At 45.4% G+C, this 20,853-nt stretch overlaps 1 protein-coding gene across 1 annotated transcript in view; it reads right to left on the bottom strand.

Annotated features, from left to right (window-relative positions):
• The window catches only part of SLC25A12 (solute carrier family 25 member 12), a 123,497-nt gene that overhangs the window by 39,202 nt on the left and 63,442 nt on the right, over positions 1 to 20,853 (bottom strand). Inside the window, exons 10-11 of the mRNA XM_044303617.1 lie at positions 8,380 to 8,464; positions 6,355 to 6,507 (exon numbers count right to left, since the gene is read on the bottom strand). Of these exons, the coding sequence (XP_044159552.1) occupies positions 6,355 to 6,507; positions 8,380 to 8,464 (238 nt within the window). The remainder of the gene's footprint in view (positions 1 to 6,354; positions 6,508 to 8,379; positions 8,465 to 20,853) is intronic.

Below are 20,853 nucleotides of genomic sequence, written 5' to 3'. Positions count from 1 at the left end.
ATACATTTTCATGCACGGTGTACACCGTGACTGAAAACAATCAAAACACGATTCAACATTTTTTGGGTTACCACAAAAAATTGAATATTACTGATCAAAAATTACAGTTCATAGACCAGAAAAAAAAAGCTTCAGTTTTTTAGGCAGAAATATAAAAAAAAAAAAAAAAAAAAAACCTTTAGCTGTCAGAAAATGGCGATACAAAGACAAATAGTTTTTTTCAAAGGTTGTATTTTAACTAAAAATTTAGCTGTGGGGCCCAGTCAGTTCTAGCTATGCCCCTGATAGCAACCAAACGGAACAAGGAATACCACAGAACAAGGAGTACCACACAGAAACATGGACAGACATGAACGGCAGCAGGGACCCCAAGGGTCAGTAGCAAGGGGCGAAACATCATAACTAGGCACAGAACAAACAAGACTGACTGATCAACTAAAACAGAACTGACCCAGAACACACGGATGCCAGGGAGAAATACCCACCCAACGAGTGCACCTGTGAGGAACACACCCACAGAGCATTTCAGGGGGATTAACCCTTACAGGTCAGGGAACCAGAACACAGCACAAGGCTGCAGTACCGGGCATTGCCCATGGCAACCAGGAAACACAGATACAGATACAGTCAAAAGGGTACAAACGTACACAGGCAGCTTCACACCAGATACCGCAGCCAGCACGCAGCCCCTAGCAACCAGCCTGCACAGGATTTTGGCCTGCAGCCAGTACGCCAGGGCGCACGCAGCCAGCCTGCACGGCATCACATGGCACGGTGAACCACACCGTGACAGAGTCGTTACTTTTCTACAGAATGCGACTCCACCTAACATTGGCTCCTACTCTACCACCCTGCCTGCCTCAAAGAATCTCAGTGTAGGGGCGCGTAAAGCATCCTATAATTCTCGTCCAGTGCTATGACTTGGCTCAAATACTTTTACTGCTTTGCAAAGGATCTATGAGCAGTCTGCTCTACCTTAACGATTAGAGAATAGACTTTACTCGTTCGAAATTCCTCCCGAATTTCCCAAAAGTTCTGATACAAACCCAAATTTTTAGTGATTCTTTCTGGGCGGAGAGGGAGATAGAGAGAGACAGACATAGAGATGTTCTCTCTCTTGAAGTGACAGGTCTTGATGTTGCGGTGTTCTGGAGAACTCTATGGTTCCTGTGAACCCTGGTTTGGAAACACTACTCTACATGGCAGCCACTGTTTTGTAAAATAATGGCACGCTCACAATTGCAAATTTTCTGTTTTAGGCAATTTACGTTTTGCATCTTTCCTGGTACATCATAGCCTTCAAGTGCCAGCCCAAGTAGATCTTAAGAAGTTAAGATCTATGGATTGGAGGCCTTCCCATGTCTTACTTTGCAGAGAGAAATTTTAACTGTCCGTTTCATTTTTTTCTATGGCAGCCACTTGAGTTATATATTGTAGGATTAGATATCTGTGCCAGTGTAAAGATACAGTATATACAGAATTCCTGCAATTGTTCTATTCATCTGGATGGGACCTGTAGAACTCCTCGTGTGTCCTACACTCCCTGTATTTTATGGTGGCCGTCATGTCACATAACAACAGGTAGGATTTAGTGTTAGGTTCCCGTCTAATTGAGATCGCCTTGACGTGTGGCAGATGGGCCCAAATAATTTTGTACAAAATGTATTTGCTAAGCATCTCACTTGCAAAATAAGTGTAGCACTATAATGTTTTCTATGATTATGAGATTGTTGTACTTTATATGTGTTTTCAGAGTGCTGCTGCTTTACCCTTTTTTTCCTGTGTTTTCTAGCCGTGGCAGCGTGCACCTGTGGAATGGGATGTGCCAACTGACCCCCTTTTTCTTTGACTCCTTGTGTGTCCTGCCAAAAACAACCCTACTGAAATTAATGTATTGGAATTTCAGTAACAAGTCAGATGAGTGTGAATGCCCACCTATACTGTTTGTTATGTCCAAATGTCCTATTGGTCCAACAGAAACGAGAGGAGGCAATTCACTCAACGTATATGATGAAATAGATGGACCTATATAAAATGTTTTATTTAGATTGCATTACTGTACTCCATTAACCTGGTATAATATATTCACATATGTAAAAATAGCTTAATAAAACAACAAAAACCACTTAAAAGTAAACCGCTTACAATGGAGATTTAAAGTCAATGCCAATTATTACCATTGTCACTAATATTATCCAAATGTATTAAAGCTTATGAAACTAAATGAGACCTTCTATTCATCATCCCCAATTTCACCCAATACATTCAGATGTGAATGCACGAGGTTACATAGAGCTCTGAAGCTTTTCAATCCGCCCACGCCATCCATTACCGCTGCTCTGTGGAACACAGCCGGTGTAGTCTGCCCTCTTTTGTCATCCCCACAACAGCCAATGATGCAGGGAGTAATAATGAATGTTTCCTTTAAAATGCACCTCAAGAGATATATGCTCTACACTCCAATCATTTCTATATATAGTGAATATTATACAACAGTTCAAAAGCAGTTTCATGCATTTGTGAAGAACACGGACCTTAAAAAGGTCAACTTTCAGGAGAATAGTTTTCAACGACATAAAAAATGTTGCGCCTTGCCAAACTTTAGCTGCCATTAAAGGGGTTGTCCAGCCTTTACTAAATGATGGCCTATCCTCAGGACAGGCTGTCACTAGTTAATCAGCGCACCCCTGCGGATCAGCCATTTCGGGCGTAGCTCCATCGCCAACCTTGTAGTGGAGGGAGTGCGTTACTACAACGTTGCTTCCAATGTCAGACCCCTGTTGATCACCTAGTAAAGGCCTATCCTGAAGATACGGCATTACTTAGTAAATGCTGGACAAACCCTTTAATTATGGTAATCTGCAGGGAGGTGCAATTACTTTTAAGGTCTTCACAAATATAATTTTTGTGGTCATCAAAGTAACCCTAAAAGGTTGTCCCAGAATCTAAATTTATCACCTAACTAAAAGGATAGGTGATAAACATCTGATGGATAGGCCCCCCCCCCCCAAATCATTAAAATGGGGGTTCCGAGTATACCATTTATCCTCACAGCATGCCCAAGGAGCTGCAGATGAGCCGCTGCTCAATTGAAGGACTCACAGAGATAACTAAGAACAGCACTTGGCTATTCCCATCCCATGAAATGGCACAAAATTGGGTAAAGGTTTGAAATTTGCAATTCACCCTCATAAGCATATATAGAAGTTAATGTCATCAGCTATTAAAGGGGTTGCCTCAAGATTCAAATAGATCCTCTATGCACAGGTTAGGGGGATAAATGTCTGATCATTGGAGGTATGACATCTAGAACCTCCACTGATAATGAGAACAGGGGTCCTGTGCTCTCTCCCTGCTCCCATGAATGGAGCATCGAATATTTGCTGGACAGCCACTCTAATCATCTGCATGGGACTGAATCCCTACTTCTCTTGTGCTCTCCACCTACAGCCACAACTACACAGAGTTTTGGACATGACTGATTTATTACTGCTTTCGATAGCAGTCGTAGAAGTTGGTACTCAGTAAGCATCCTCTAATGGGGGGTACCAGTGGCGTCTCTAGCTTTCAAATTTTGGGGGGGGGCACACTGGGGGCCAGGACAAAAGTAGGGGGGGCAGCTATAACAACGATACATTTACACAAGTATGCTTAGAAATGCTACGATACTTTACCCAATACCTAAAACCGCAATAGGGAAGAAAAGTCCTGCTGTCTGTGGTTTAAAAATAAATAAAAATAATCACTCAGATTTCAACATGTCCTAGCTGCCTGGGCATGCTGGAATTACTCCAGATACAGCATCTACCAGCTGTGTCAAGTCCCCTTCTCTTTGTCACATGGCATGAACCGATAGTATCGCTATCGGCAAGCACCTGAAGTACTCAGGATTATTATAGGAGCGGATCCGTCTGTGCAGACACCAGACGGATCCGCTCCGAACGCAAGTGAAAGTAGCCTTATGGAGGGGGATCTGTGGATGACCCTTATGGAGGGGGATCTGTGCATGACCCTTATGGAGGGGGATCTGTGCATGACCCTTATGGAGGGGGATCTGTGCATGACCCTTATGGAGGGGGATCTGTGCATGACCCTTATGGAGGGGGATCTGTGCATGACCCTTATGGAGGGGGATCTGTGCATGACCCTTATGGAGGGGGATCTGTGCATGACCCTTATGGAGAGGGATCTGTGCATGACCCTTATGGAGGGGGATCTGTGCATGACCCTTATGGAGGGGGATCTGTGCATGACCCTTATGGAGGGGGATCTGTGCATGACCCTTATGGAGGGGGATCTGTGCATGACCCTTATGGAGGGGGATCTGTGCATGACCCTTATGGAGGGGGATCTGTGGATGACATACCGTTTATAGCATCTTATGCTATATGTGTCATCCACAGATCCACCCCACATCAGTGTCATACCGGGATCCCTCTCCCTATAAGGCCCCATTCACACATCCGAAATTTGCATAACGGAATTGCGGACCCATTCATTTCTATAGGGCAGCACGACGTGCTGGCAGATACGGAAATGCGGACCCGGACTTCCGGGTCCGCAATTCCGTTCCCGAAAAAAAAATGCCGACCCGTACATTGCCGCTGTTATGGATGTCTGAATGGAGCCTAACAGTGTCATCCACAGAGTGGCACAGATTTCCCCCCCAATAATCGTGTCATCTACAGATCCTCGTCCCTATAACAGTGTCATCTACAGATTCCCCGCCCCCCCCCCCATAACAGTGTCATGACATCCACAGACCCCCGATCCCCCTCCCTATAGCACTATAAGAGTATCATCCACAGATCCTTCCCCCCTATAACAGTGTAATGACTCATGACATCACGCTCCCACCACTCACATTTGAACATGATTTCTCTAAACGGTAAAGTAAACACTGTAATCATCCAGGCTGCACTGACAGTAACTTTAAAGGGGTTCTGCACTTCCATTTAACTGATGATCTATCCTCTGGATAGATCATCAGCATCTGATTGGCGGGGGTCCGACACCCAGGACCCCCACCGATCAGCTGTTTGAGAAGGCACCGGTGCTCCAGCAGCGCCGCGGCCTTCTCACTGTTTACCGCAGGCCCAGTGACTGACGTCACGACTAGTATCAACTAGCCTGAGCCCGGCTAAGCTCTGTTCACTTGAATGGAGCTTAGCCACGTCCACGCTAGTTGATACTAGTCGTAACTCGTGACATCACTGGGCTGGCGGTAAACAGTGAGAAGGCCGCGGCGCTGCTGGAGCGCCGCTGCCTTCTCAAGCAGCTGATCGGCGGGGGTCCCGGGTGTCGGACCCCCGCCGATTAGAAGCTGATGATCTATCCAGAGGATAGATAATCAGTTAAATAAAAGTGCAGAACCCCTTTAAGCAAGTTAGACTACAGGCAGTGGGAGGGCTGCTCACGGTGACATCACACGCCTAGGAGCAGGAGCGCCTCCCGCACTGCTGCCAGTAGTTGAATAAATTCAGATCAGCTGAGCTGAGCTAGTCTCGACTAGGTGATTGAGACTAGCTCAGACACTGAGTCTGACTCAACTGGTATGGGGCTGGGGCGGGGCTTATGACGTGGAGGGGGCGTGGCTTATGACGTGGAGGGGCGGGCTTATGACGTGGCGGGGGCGGGCTTATGACGTGCGCGGCCGCAGTGGGCGGAGAGTGAGAGAGAGCGCAACGGCACCCGGGCACCAAGACTCAGTCAGATCATCAGACTGAGATGTGTGAACTTAGATGTCCGGTAGGAGTGCCTACACAGTGCGCAGCAGGCAGCACAGACCAACACTAGTATCAAAATGAATGGGGGACATTTTAGTTGGGGGGGCACAGCTTGATGTAGGGGGGGCCGTGGCCCCCTCTGGCCCCCCCCTGGCGACGCCACTGGGGGGTACCGACAGCCAAAATGTTATCATTTATAGAGGCTTCTCTCCAATTCAGCTGAATGGGATGAACAGCTCTAATTACACTGCACCACCACTACAAAGTAGACAGTGTGCAGGTAAACTCTTAGTGCTGCAGCCCCTTGAAATATCTGATTGACGGTGGTGCCGAGAGTTGGACCCCCCCACTGATCGGACATTGATAACCTGTAGGTCATCAATATCATAAAAACGGAACAACCCCTTAAAGCAGGGAATTTGGAGTTATGCAAAAAGTAACTCCAACCCGGATAAAGATACAATATGCCATTATTCCGCACAGAATTTTGGTCCTATATACAGTACATAAAGTGTGCCTTTAACACGATATGGACACTGCCACACAATGCGTGTAATGGAGGTATACAGACACCTAAAAAAAAAAAAAAAATTAACATTAGGCTGTGGATTAACTATACAAGACATACCTCTATAAAGTCCAAAAAAGCCCTCAAAGCGCAATACTTTCTTGAAGCAGTCAAAACTGCTTTTATACATCAGTTCTCCAACAAAGGAGGATCGTTGGTTCTGCATCCGAGTCTTCACAAGGTCAATAGGGTAAACAGCTGTTGCTCCCACCGCTGGAAATATGATTAAAAAAATGCATAGGTATCAATTCCCATATACTGTTTTAGCAACTGAAGAACTATGATAATGATCTTATATTAATGCTTTCTACAACCTACAACAAAGCAGTCTATAGAACCATGGCGAACATCTGTATGAGTATGCTTTCTCTGAAGGGGTTGTCCCACGAAAAATATTCTAAATTTTTCAAACCAGTACCTGTATCTGAATACATGGACACTGAAATTACATATAATTAAAAAGTTACTATAGTCAATGAGCTATTCAATAAGATGAATCTCTATCGCACCACCTGCTGTTTGTTCTTTTCCTTATTTCTCGGTCCACCTTGCTAAGGTGGTCGCACATGCTCAGTTCCATCCTTCAAGTACCACCAGCTGATCCTTCTGTTAGAAGCTCTGACAAGTACAGAGCTACAGCAGAGAGGACATGCCCTGTGAAAGAACACACCTGTCACAGACGTTCCCGCGAAAGGTGGCAGGAGATCTGTGAGACTGGCAACACATGGTTTGATCTGACATGTTTTCTGCTTGGATCAAATGACGTCTGTGTTGTTTCTGGTGCTTGTCGCACCTTCTTTCCCCAGCTGTGGCTATTATGGTCATTTAACCTTCTCCATGTATTGTTGTTTCTCCAACTATGCTATGCGGTTTATAGCTTCAGTTTCAGTTTTGGATAGCTGGTGTGTGGATCTCGGCTGAGTTCCTGGTGCTGCCATAGCCACTTGAAGTTAAGTTTTTTCTTTCCCTTTTGTATTTTGTTTGGGTTATTTTGGGTGTTGCATTTCCCTGTCAATTGTATTAAGGCCTGAGGGAGACTCCTGTTTGTCCTTCCTTTTTTAGGAACAGGTTGCCTCAGTCCTGACATTAGTACCAGGGTCCTATTGGGTGAGTTAGGACATTATTCCTGTGTATGAACTCACCTACCTCTGGGGTTTGATCATACTGGTAGTTAGTCAGGACTTTAATTAGGGTTTTACTAGGAGGTGTCCATCTCCTTTCCCTAGTTTCCAGGCCTTATTCCCTCACCCCTGTCCCTCATATGTTCGGTGTGGTGTTTCCCTCCCACACCCGAATGTGACAACACCCCTACAAAAGGGCATGCTTTCCCCTGAAAAAGGACACACCCCTGAGCTTCCACTTCAAATAAATCTAGCAAATCTAGTCTGGTTTTCATTCTTTACATTAAGCATGGGATAACCCCTTTAAGGCTCTGTGTCCCGTTAACGTGTAAAAAGGACCATTTATGGATAGTCTTCAGTGTAAGGTGAAGATACAATGTCCCACAAGACTGAAATAATGTCATAGTCTATTAGAGCCTTCAAGAAGAAGCCTCACTTTACTTTGCCCATAGACTATGGCAATTATCATCCCACTGTCATACTGTTTTCATAAGCTTGTATATTAAAACCAGTTTATGGAATATAGATGGTATATTTAATAGAAAACAACTTCTTTTATTCATTTATTATGAGACAGGATAATATAAAATTTTATTTTTAATTCACATTTAATTGAATTTCATTTAATTTTGCCATTCTTTTAATTGTCTAAAGTTTCCATGTTCCTCTCCTCTTTCATCCTCGGTTTTTATTTGCATCTACGTCTGCCTTTGCACATAATTAAACTGAGCGAAGGGTACAGTATCTGGAAGTACTATGTTATTATGGAAGTCCTACTCTCAAGACTGTCTGGAGCCAGAGGTGGCACTGCCTGGTACTGGCGGGGGCCTTGTGATCATTGGCAAAAAAAAAAAAAAAAACATCCCGTTTGTGCTCTATTGAACAATGCAAAGCACCTTCGCAGATCTGTGCCGTCCGCAGAGATTATGTTACATTAACCCAAGCATGCAGACATATCACTCACCTCCAGCAATTGAGCCCAATGAGAATCTGTAGGCAGACTCAGCAACCTGGAGCCAGATGGGCCTACCTATGTCACTGTAGGATTGCTATGGGAGAGAAAATGGATGAGTTTATGGAAAAATGCAGAAAATTCAACATTTTCTGGTGCAGAATATCACGTGAGAAGTGGATTTAGTTACAGTTTAGTCTTGATATGTAATGAGGACCTTTGCAGAAAATTATGTCTGATGCCTGGTAACTTTAAACATGGTACATAGTGAGAAATTAAAGGTGTATTCCGGTTGTGTCAAGTCTTTCCCTATCCACAGTATAGGGTATAATTATTAGATCAGTAGGGGTTCTACTGCTGGGACCCCACTGATCCTACTGTACACCTTGGGTATCCCTGAAATAAACAGACAGGTTGCACATGCAGAATGCACTCCTATCATTTCTATGGACAAACGGGAACCAGGGGTGCACCACCAATGAGGCAATCATCTCAGGCAGCACCAGGTAGGGGCAAGAGGGGGGCAGCGGAAGGGCCAAACGCTCATCTCTACATATTCAACCGCATTGCTGTACTCAGGACAGCAATACAGTTGAATGCTGTGACGGCAGTGATGTCTCCATGGCCCACTGTTTCCTCTAATAGGCTTTAGTCCAAGTTCCTGTAGCCCAGGGCTGGCCAACCTGCGTCTCTCCAGCTGTTGTAAAACTACAACTCCCACCATGCCCTGGTGTAGGCTGATAGCTGTAGGCAGACTGGGCATGCTGGGAGTTGTAGTTTTGCAACAGCTGGAGAGCCGCAGGTTGGCCATACCTGCTGTAGCCTATCAGAGGCCGGCGTCATCATTATCGCTTCCTGAGACGGGCGTTTCAGTTTTCACTTCAGGCAGCAGAAAGGCTAGGTGCAACCCCTGCCGGAAACTGCCATACACATTACATGGTGTCCATTGAAATCAATGATGCATGGACGAGATAAATTACTTTTAGTACTAATTCCATTAATTCTCCACCAATCACCCGAGGTAGAGTCCTACTGGTGGGGCCTATTTTGCCAGTAAAACCAATAAATAAATAAATAAATAAATAAATTGCAGAAATTAGTTTGAGGACATTTAGAATATTTTCAAATGAAGTTGTATAAAACGTTAGTGATCCTTTAATGGAATAAAGGTTTAGTATAAGAATTCTCAAAGGGCGGGGAGGGGGAACTGTTGCCCATTTCCAAAATAACCGAAAAAACATCTTGTTTGTTTTATACAGGTCCGTCATTGTTCATTGTCAAATACTTGCAGAGGAATGCATAATAAAAGGAGGACCCTCGGCTTGGAGGGGATGAGGGGATGGAATTTCAGAATATATTTATATATCCTTATTAATTCTCACATCAAACATGAAGTATAGGAAGCGAAGGATAACGGCTGCGCTTTAAATCAATGTGATCTGAGCGATGACAGCTCCTTTACATGTGCCCCACTAGTTTTATCGGGCAGAGTCAAGCCTGAAGAGTTCAGCTGTAAGGGAGTTCACCCAATACGGACACGCTGCCATCAGCAGAGCTCTACCCTGGCAAAGCTCGCCCCAGCACTTGCTAACTAACAAAGATAATTGCAAAAGTTCAAAAGGCCATGTCTAATTATGTTTTCAGAGAGGGATTAAAACCTGCTCTCCTGATGATAGCTGCAGAGTAGCAGTGTCACTAGCCCTTTGTTGCACGTTTTTCGTAAAATGTTTAACCTCTCACTATACGCACAAGAACACCCGCTAGAAAAGACACCAAGATCTATATCTAGATGGTTTATCTGTGTAATCGAGGCTTCTGCCATTAGCACGCAACATATAATCTGAAGGAGAATTTTAACAAAAAGTGGAGTCAGCGTTATGAATATTGGCTGGGTATTTGCACAGGAGGCCACTTTTTGCTAACAGGTTCACACGAGACAAATACATTATAAGGGTCATTTATTATACGGAAATACGCCTATATTAGGCGTATTTCAGGTGGAGATGGTGGCGCAGGTGGTGGTCATGGCATAGGCGGGCTGGCAGGCCCGTCTGATTTACCATTTTCTACACCTGTTTGACAGCCTCCTAGCTGTCAAACAGCTAGGAGTAGAAAAAGGTCTAAATGTAAGACAGCTAGGAGGCTGTCATACATTTAGTACTGGCGGAGAATCCGCCGAAGTTTAAGAGGCCGGCATCTCTTCATAACTTCGGCAGGACCACCGCCAGCTTAGGGTTTTATTAAGACCAGCGTCTAAAACGGCGGTCTTAATAAATGTGCCCCTATGGGTTTTCTGTGAGCAGAAAGTCTGGAGCATATTACAATAGTAGCAAAGCGGATGAAATTTTACCAAATCAAGTCACTGCCTGAAAAATTTACAGGGGAAATCGGTGAGGAAATTGTCTTGTAGTGTAGCATCTGAATTCACAGCATGTCAATTTATGTTGCCGATTTTGCAATCCATAGGGTGAAATCTGCGATGTGTATTATTTTGTTTTAGTACATTTATATCCCATGTGGATGTACCCTGAAGGGCAAATTCATATGAGGCAGATTTGTTGCAACAATTCCTGAGAAATAAAAGGTGCTGCAAGCTAAAATTCAGACAAATGGGACAGTCAGAGAGATTTCTGCAACAAATCTACCATGTGTGAATTCACCTTTATGCTAGCTTAAGTTTTTTTGGGTGTTTTTAGAGGAGTTTGTTTTGCACCTTCTCTTTTTTATACAGTCTACAGCGAAGTATGACATGTACTACAAAGCATTCTTTTTGTATTGCATTTGTGTTTTTAGCATTTTTGACAAAAGACTGCATGTTCTAGGTATGGGGCTTTTTGAACTGTTTTTCCCTTAGGAATCTCTATAGGAGTTGAAAAAAATGTATTTTTAAAGTATAGATAATGGGCAAAATGGGTTTACAGCGGGTTCATGAAATAAAAAAATAAAAATTAATTAAAAAAAAAGTCTAAAATTTTGGCCATTCTGACACTTTCTGACACCGTTGCAGTTTCGGTAAAAAAATGAAAAAAATTGGGCACAGCATGGATGGGAGAGGGTTTTTTCCTCCACGGCCCAACACATTTACCCATCTGTGCACTGGGCACTAATGCAACAATTTCTAAATGGGACCCTCCATCTTTCATAGGCCACCAGTTCTGAATGACAATCTAATGTGTTTGGGGCTATGCTACTGTCCCCCCCCCCCATGCCAGATGTTGGTGGAAAGAATGACCTGGGATGGGCATTTGGCCAACAATCTACCCATAAATATATGGAGGTACTACTCTTTTCATCAACACACTTTATATTACTTCTGCTTCTTTCACATTTGGGCTATAGTATTCCTTGTAGTATTTTTTAAGAAAAAAAAAAAAAATGCGGAAAAAGAGCAGATGAGCTAAAGCCAGCCATCCTATACTAAGCAAGACTTCCTCCTGAGTCATGGCTGCCCAGCAGAGGTGATCCGAGAAGGCAGACATGCCGGCTTCTTCATCTCCAAGGAGGATTCCCAGTCTTAGGCACACCTGTATCTATAACCCTTCCAAAGACAATTCCCTTCCTTGTAAGCGTCTTCCAGTCGCACAGAAACCAGAAGATTATGCTCTGCCTTGTCTGAAATCACTTTCTTGGCTAAAACATCTATGCTGGTAAATACTGTAATTTTCTTTGAAGGATATGTCTCCTGTTCATTTTAATAGTAGCAGATAAGACACAATATTTAGTTTGCCGAATTTTGGATGTAGATCCGTGGAGCCTGGGGACTTCTAAAACAGCAAAAATCATAATGGAAAGCATCTGTAAAGAGGTCACATAAGGAAATACACAAAGATGGCAGGTGTCTTACATCAATGAAGAAATTGCTGAAATTTATCTCTCTTGATTACAACCCAGTCATCTTTGATATAGTGCTGGCTGTATGAAGTCAAATTTTGACATCTGATCAAAATAACCCACCACGGTGATGCACCTATTTATTAAAGGGGTTGACTGAGATCAGTAAAACTTATTTATTCCAGAAACAGTGCCACTCTCTTGTATGGATTTTTTTTCTTTTTTGTTTTTGTATTGCATCGCAGCCCTAATGACCTGCAAGAAAACCTTTTCCATGAGCAATAGTTGATTTTGCACCATCCACCCACTGGTTCAGGCTGTCCCCTACCAGAACTCTGTGTGCATTTCGTTTCCGTATGTCCGTATTTCCATTCCACAAAAAAAATAGAACGTGTCTTATTATTGTCCGCATCACGGACAAGGGTAGTACTGTTCTATTAGGGGCCAGCTGTTCCATTCCGCAAAATACGTTATGCACATGGATGTCATCCGCATTTTTCTGTGGACCGCAAAATACATACGGTCGTGTGCAAGAGCCCTAATGCTGGCCATATTTATGGAGCCTGGATGGACAGTCAGGTGCCATGACTCCTTCATTCAGGCCATGTTCACACTTGCACTGTGGTTTCAGAACACCCAAAGGTTTAGTCAACTCCATCACAGGATGATTACGGGCGTCACCCTACAGATGCCCTTGACTTCTAATGGGATACAATAAGCTCTGCTGCTTTGCTAAGAAGAATATCACTGCATTATAGTTCTAGTCAAATTAGAAATTTTCTGTGCCGCCTCTAGCTTAAAAGTGAACAGAGCCTAATGTGAATGCTCAGATCAGGCAGGCAGCTGTATTTATGCAGGAGGATAAGAACTACTGGACACCTTTGAAAGAAATGGGGAATGTGGAAATCCAACATGCCTGACTCTTGTTTCCCCACCAACGATAGATGTGGACCCATACACATTATCACTGCAAAGCCATGTGAATTAAGTTTTATGGCTTTCGCCGCCCGTGCCGTGCTCCATCAGGTGCCGCATGAAGGGGATACACACACATATATATATATATACATACACACAGTACCTTGCAAAAGTATTCACCCCCCTTGACTTTTTTTTTGTGTTTTGTTACATTACAGCCTCAAGTTCAATGTTTTGTTAATCTGAATTTTATGTGATGGATCCGAACACATTAGTCTAAGTTGGTGAAGTGAAATGAGAAAAATATATAAATAAAACTATTGTTTAGAAATATAAAACCAAAAATTGGCATGTGTGTATGTCTTCACCCCCTTTGTTAGGAAGCCCATAAAAAGCTCTGGTGAAACCAATTACCTTCAGAAGTCACATAATTAGTGTGCGCAATCTAAGTGCCACATGATCTGTCATTACATATACCCACCTTTTTTTGAAAGGCACCAGAGGCTGCAATACCTAAGCAAGAGGCATCACTAACCAAACACTGCCATGAAGACCAAGGAACTCTCCAAACAAGTAAGGGACAATGTTGTTGAGAAGTAGAAGTCAGGGTTAGGTTATAAAAAAATATCCAAATCTTTGATGATCCCCCAGGAGCACCATCAAATCCATCATAACCAAATGGAAAGAACATGGCACAACAGCAAACCTGCCTAGAGACGGCCGCCCACCAAAACTAACGGACCGGGTAAGGAGGGCATTAATCAGAGAGGCAGCACAGAGACCTTAGGTAACCCTGGAGGAGCTGCAGAGTTCCACAGCAGAGACTGGAGTATCTGTACATAGGACAACAAAAAGCCATACACTCCATAGAGTTGGGCTTTATGGCAGAGTGGCCAGAAGAAAGCCATTACTTTTAGCAAAAAACAAAAAGGCACGTTGCGAGTTTGCGAAAAGGCCTGTGGGAGACTCCCAAAATGTATGGAGGAAGGTGCTCTGGTCTGATGAGACTAAAATTGAACTTTTTGCCAAAGAAAACGCTATGCCTGGCACAAACCCAACACATCACATCACCCAAAGAACACCATCCGCACAGTGAAACATGGTGGTGGCAGCATCATGCTGGGCGGATGTTTTTCAGCAGCCGGGACTGGGAAACTGGTCAGAGTTGAGGGAAAGATGGATGGTGCTAAATACAGGGATATTCTTGAGCAAAACCTGCACCACTCTGTGCGTGATTTGATGCTAGGACGGAGGTTCACCTTCCAGCAGGACAATGACCCCAAACTTGAGTGGTTTAAGGGGAAACATGTAAATGTGTTGGAATGGCCGAGTCACAGCCCAGATCTCAATCCAACAGAAAATCTGTGGTCAGACTTAAAGATTGCTGTTCACAAGAGCAAACCATCCAACTTGAAGGGGCTGGAGCAGTTTTGCAAGGAGGAATGGGCAAAAATCCCAGTGGTAAGATGTGGCAAGCTCATAGAGACTTATCCAAAGCGACTTGGAGCTGTAATTGCCGCAAAAGGTGGCTCTACAAAGTATTGACTTTAGGGGGGTGAATAGTAATTATTTTGTCCTATTTGTTGTTTGCGTCACAATAATAAAAAAACTAAAACATCTTCAAAGTTGTTGGCATGTTCTGTAAATTAAATGATGCAAATCCTTAAACATGTTAATTCCAGGTTGTGAGGCACCAAAACATGAAAAAAATCAAGGGGGGTGAATACTTATGCAAGGCACTGTGTATGTATGTATGTATGTATGTATGTATGTATATACACATATACACATTCTTCTGGAGGCCAACATTTTAAGGTAGAAAACTATACAGCATTTAGAGGAATATGCTACAAATAGTTTTCGATGGATTTGTAGGAAACCAGAGAGAAAATAACTCCATGGGAGCCGTAATACAATCATGTGCATGAGGCCTTAGGGCTCATGCACACGACCGTATGTATTTTGCAGCCAGCAAAAAACAGATCAGCAAAAAATACGTATGACATCCGTGTGCATTCCGTATTCTGCGGAACGGAACAGCTGACCCCTAATAGAACAGTACTATCCTTGTCCGTAATGCGGACAATAACAGGACATGTTCTATTTTTTTGCGGAATGGACACATGGAAACGGAATGCACATGGAGTAACTTCAGTTTTTTTTTGCGGACCCATTGAAATGAATGGATCCACATACAGTCAGCAAAACGAAACGGACACGTAAAGAAAATACGATTGTGTGCATGAGCCCTTAGACTGATGGTAGAACCCTGAAGAAATCATCAGAATCTGCTAGACGGCTCAAGAGATGGGAGGATCCTTTCGAAACTGTCTTACTGCTGGAACCAGGGGTAGACTGGTTACATAAAATGGCCCTGGAAGAACCTTAAATTGGCCCCATGTTTTAGGTGGGTCCAAGTTGACAGAAGGCTGGGTAACACCAGTAGGCAGGGTCAGCAATACCATAGCGTAAAATACTGTCCCATCTGAACTATATACCACAGTGCAGAACAATATATCGCCCGAAAAATCACTCTGTGGTGGCCACCGAGAGATACCATTTTCTGTCCACCTCCAGTGGTCTCTGATAAAAGGTATGGAGCAGGAGGCATAGGAGCTGCAATGCGGCCACGGCAGTTAAATTCAGGAGGGCATGTCTGGTCGTTGGCCGGGTGAATCTGTACCTGATTCTCAAAGCTTTTTTTTTTACCTCTGAGGGCTCATTATGTACCCAGCCAGCAGCAGACAGGAGGGCTCAGTTGACCCCCTGGGCATCGGCTCACCGGGAAATTTCCTTATAAGGTTTATGGCCAATCTGCCCCTGGCTGGAACCCAATTTAATTTTTAGAAAGCAAATTATTACTTCCAATAGCTAATACAGCGCCAACATATTCAGTAACACTGTACAGTGGTTGCCTCCATTCAAATCACTGCCTTTCCCCAGTGGGGCTTAGTCTCGCGTCCGAAGTTGCAGCTGGTGTGTTTTTTATTCCTATGCATTTTTGCAGCAGCTTTCCATAGCCTTTTATACAGCAGGGGACTACATATAAAGCTGCATAAGACAGCCACCCAGCCAGTATCTGTGTATGCATTGATACCAAGTATATGGAGTGTGTGTGTTTGGGGATGGGGGGGGGGGAGCTAGGGGAAAGAGGTCAATTCTGAATGAAGTGATCCTGTTCTAGGGAATGATGCAGAAAGGTGTAAATGAAGAAGAGAATGTGATAGGCCAGCCTAAGGCCTCATGCACACGACCGTTGTGTGCATCCGTGGCCATTGTGCCGTTTTCCTTTTTTTTCGCGGACCCATTGACTTTCAATGGGTCCGTGGAAAAATCGGAAAATGCACCGTTATGCAGCCGAGGCCGTGATCCGTGTATCCTGTCCGTCAAAAAAATATGACCTGTCCTATTTTTTTGACGGACAACGGTTCACGGACCCATTCAAGTCAATGGGTCAGTGAAAGAACACGGATGCACACAAGATTGGCATCCGTGTCCGTGATCCGTGGCCGTAGGTTGCTTTCATACAGACGGATCCGAAGATCCGTCTGCATAAAAGCTTTTTCTGATCTAAGTTTTCACTTCGTGAAAACTCATTTCCGACAGTATATTCTAACACAGAAGCGTTCCCATGGTGATGGGGACGCTTCTAGTTAGAATACACTGCAAACTTTGTACAAGACTGCCCCCTGCTGCCTGGCAGCACCCGATCTCTTACAGGGGGATATGATAGCACAATTAACCCCTTCAGGTGCGGCACCTAAAGGGGTTAATTGTACTATCATATTCCCCTGTAAGAGATCAGGGCTGCCAGGCAGCAGGGGGCAGACCCCCCCTCCCCAGTTTGAATATCGTTGGTGGCACAGTGTGCGCCCACCATCGCCCCCCCCCCTCCCTCCATTGTAAAAAAATCGTTGGTGGCACAGTGTGCCCCCACCATCGCCCCCCCTCCCTCTCTCTATTGTATTAAATCGTTGGTGGCACAGTGTGCCCCCACCATCGCCCCCCCCCTCCCTCCCTCTATTGTATTAAATCGTTGGTGGCACAGTGTGCCAACCACCATCGCCCCCCCCCTCCCTCTATAGCAGTAACATTGGTGGCAGTGTGCGGCCCCCCCCACCATCATTGGTGGCAGCGGAGTTCCGATCGGAGTCCCAGTTTAATCGCTGGGGCGCGGATCGGTAACCATGGCAACCAGGAAGCTACTGCAGCCCTGGTTGCCATGGTTACTTAGCAATAGTACAACAGTAGAAGATTCATACTTACCTGCTTGCTGCTGCGATGTCTGTGAACGGCCGGGAGCTCCTCCTACTGGTAAGTGACAGTTCTTTAGCAATGCGCCGCACAGACCTTTCACTTACCAGTAGGTGGAGCTCCCGGCCGGACACAGACATCGCAGCAGCAAGCAGGTAAGTATGAATCTTCTACTGTTGTACTATTGCTAAGTAACCATGGCAACCAGGGCTGCAGTATTAAACTGGGACTCCGATCGGAACTCCGCTGCCACCAATGATGGGGGGGGGGGGGGAATGGGAGACCGCACACTGCCACCAATGTTACTGCTATAGAGGGAGGGGGGGGGCGATGGTGGTTGGCACACTGTGCCACCAACGATTTAATACAATAGAGGGAGGGAGGGGGGGGGGCGATGGTGGTTGGCACACTGTGCCACCAACGATTTAATACAATAGAGGGAGGGAGGGGGGGGCGATGGTGGGGGCACACTGTGCCACCAACGATTTATTACAATAGAGGGAGGGAGGGGGGGGCGATGGTGGGCGCACACTGTGCCACCAACGATTTATTACAATAGAGGGAGGGAGGGGGGGGCGATGGTGGGCGCACACTGTGCCACCAACGATATTCAAACTGGGGAGGGGGGGTCTGCCCCCTGCTGCCTGGCAGCCCTGATCTCTTACAGGGGAATATGATAGTACAATTAACCCCTTTAGGTGCCGCACCTGAAGGGGTTAATTGTGCTATCATATCCCCCTGTAAGAGATCGGGTGCTGCCAGGCAGCAGGGGGCAGTCTTGTACAAAGTTTGTAGTGTATTCTAACCTGAAGCGTCCCCATCACCATGGGAACGCCTCTGTGTTAGAATATACTGTCGGATCTGAGGTTCACGAAGTAGCTCATATCCGACAGTATATTCTAACATAGAGGCGTTCCCATGGTGATGGGGACGCTTCAAGTTAAAATATACCATCGGATTGGAGAAAACTCCAATCCGATGGTATAAAAGAACTCCAGACTTTACATTGAAAGTCAATGGGGACGGATCCGTTTGAAATGGCACCATATTGTGTCAACATCAAACGGATCCGTCCCCATTGACTTGCATTGTAATTCAGGACGGATCCGTTTGGCTCCGCACGGCCAGGCGGACACCAAAACGACATTTTTTTCATGTCCGTGGATCCTCCAAAAATCAAGGAAGACCCACGGACGAAAACACGGTCACGGATCACGGACCCACGGACCCCGTTTTTGCGGACCGTGAAAAAAAAAACTGTCGTGTGCATGAGGCCTAAGGCTACTTTCACACTAGCGTTCATGGGTCCGTTCGTGAGCTCCGTTTGAAGGAGCTCACGAGCGGACCCAAACGCCTCCGTCCAGCCCTGATGCAGTCTGAATGGACGCGGATCCGCTCAGACTGCATCAGTCTGGCGGCGTTCAGCCTCCGCTCCACTCGCCTCCGCACGGACAGGCGGACAGCTGAACGCTGCTTGCAGCGTTCGGGTGTCCGCCTGGCCGTGCGGAGGCGTGCGGATCCGTCCAGACTTACAATGTAAGTCAATGGGGACGGATCCGTTTGAAGATGCCACAATATGGCTCAATCTTCAAGCGGATCCGTCCCCCATTGACTTTACATTGAAAGTCTGAACGGATCCGCTCAGGCTGCTTTCACACTTAGAATTTTTTCTAAGTTATTAATGCAGACGGATCCGTACTGAACGGAGCCTCCGTCTGCATTAATATGATCGGATCCGTTCAGAACGGATCCGATCAAGCGCAAGTGTGAAAGTAGCCTAAAATGATACCTTTCTAGGGCACGCTTACAACCGTGGACGTTGCCAACTGATTATTTGGGGTAGCGCATCCCAGAGAACCGATGCAGTATGAGAAAAGTCTTGGAGATGGGAGCGTGCCCTTATGCCTCTTCATGAGACCATTACCCGTCAGCTTACTAGGCCCCTACTGTAGCTCACCATCATCGACAGTACATGGAAGAGGGGGGGGGGTTAGGATTCTGCTGCTTGAATACAGTAATTAGGTTTGATTAATCACCGCTGTGACATTAATCAGGCTGAATTCTCTCCCAGGCTTTGCTCAGACACCTAATTTTTCTGCCCCAACAGGTGTCTCATAAATGGCTTTCAGAGGAGCAATATATAGAAAGCAGCAGAAGACGTGGTTCTGTCAGTCTCCCTACATGTCAAAACAGCACGTCGAGGTGAACCCTGCGACGGCACAAACAAATGCCATTTACAAATGTAGACTCCAAACAGGAGGAAAAAAAAAAATCACTATAGGTGCAAAGTGTTGTAATAAAGCCTCCATCTGCATTTAATATTTATAGATAATGGGAACCTAAATCACCGAATGTCAAAGTATCTGCCCAGACTGCGGCCCGGACATCACAATACACAAGAGAACAAGATTTGAATATGTAGTCTACTTTGGGCAACCAATTTTCGGACACAAGAGTGTTCAGTCTAGGGCAGGGATGCTCAACCTGCGTCCCTCCAGCTGTTGCAAAACTACCACTCCCACCATGCCCTGCTGTTAGACTGATAGCTGTACGCTGTCCGGGAATGCTGGGAGTTGTAGTTTTGCAACAGCTGGAGGGCCGCAGGTTGAGCATGCCTAGTCTAGGGAAACACATGCCATATGACGGCCACTTTTCCTGGATCGAACACTGCTCCCCTGACTCAAACTCCCAGCACCATAATGAGCGCCTGCTGTTCTCACGGCACCTTAAGGCTCCATTCACACGTCCGCAAAATGGGTCCGCATCCTTTCCGCAATTTTGCGGAAAGGGTGCGGACCCATTCATTCTCTATGGGGACAGAATGTGCTGTCCGCATCCACATTTGCGGATCCGCACTTCCGCATCCGTGCTTCCGTTTCCGCAAAAAAATAGAACATGTCCTATTCTTGTCCGCAATTGCGGACAAGAACAGGCATATTCTATTATGTCGGCAATGTGCGGTCCGCAAAATGCGGAACGCACATTACCGCTTTCCGTGTTTTGCGGATCCGTGTCTCCGTGTATCCGCAAAACACATTGCGGACGTGTGAATGGAGCCTAAAGGGAACCTGTCACCGGGATTTTGTGTATAGAGCTGAGGACATGGGTTGCTAGATGGCCGCTAGCACATCCGCAATACCCAGTCCCCATAGCTCTGTGTGCTTTTATTGTGTAAAAAAACTGATTTGATCCATATGCAAATTACCCTGAGATGAGTCCTGTATGTGACATGAGTCAGGGACAGGACTCATCTCAGGTTAATTTGCATATGTATCAAATCAGTTTTTTTACACAATAAAAGCACACAGAGCTATGGGGACTGGGTATTGCGGATGTGCTAGCGGCCATCTAGCAGCCCATGGCCTCAGCTCTATACACAAAATCCCGGTGACAGGTTCCCTTTAAGTCATTATGATGTTGTGCGCTCGGGTCAGAGGAGCAGTGGTCGGTCTGGGAAATGCAGCTATCACACGCTGTGTTTTT

This window comes from Bufo gargarizans, chromosome 8 (genome assembly GCF_014858855.1).
Source record: "Bufo gargarizans isolate SCDJY-AF-19 chromosome 8, ASM1485885v1, whole genome shotgun sequence".
Taxonomy (NCBI): Eukaryota; Metazoa; Chordata; class Amphibia; order Anura; family Bufonidae; genus Bufo; species Bufo gargarizans.
This window is presented reverse-complemented; position numbering and strand designations above follow the sequence as displayed.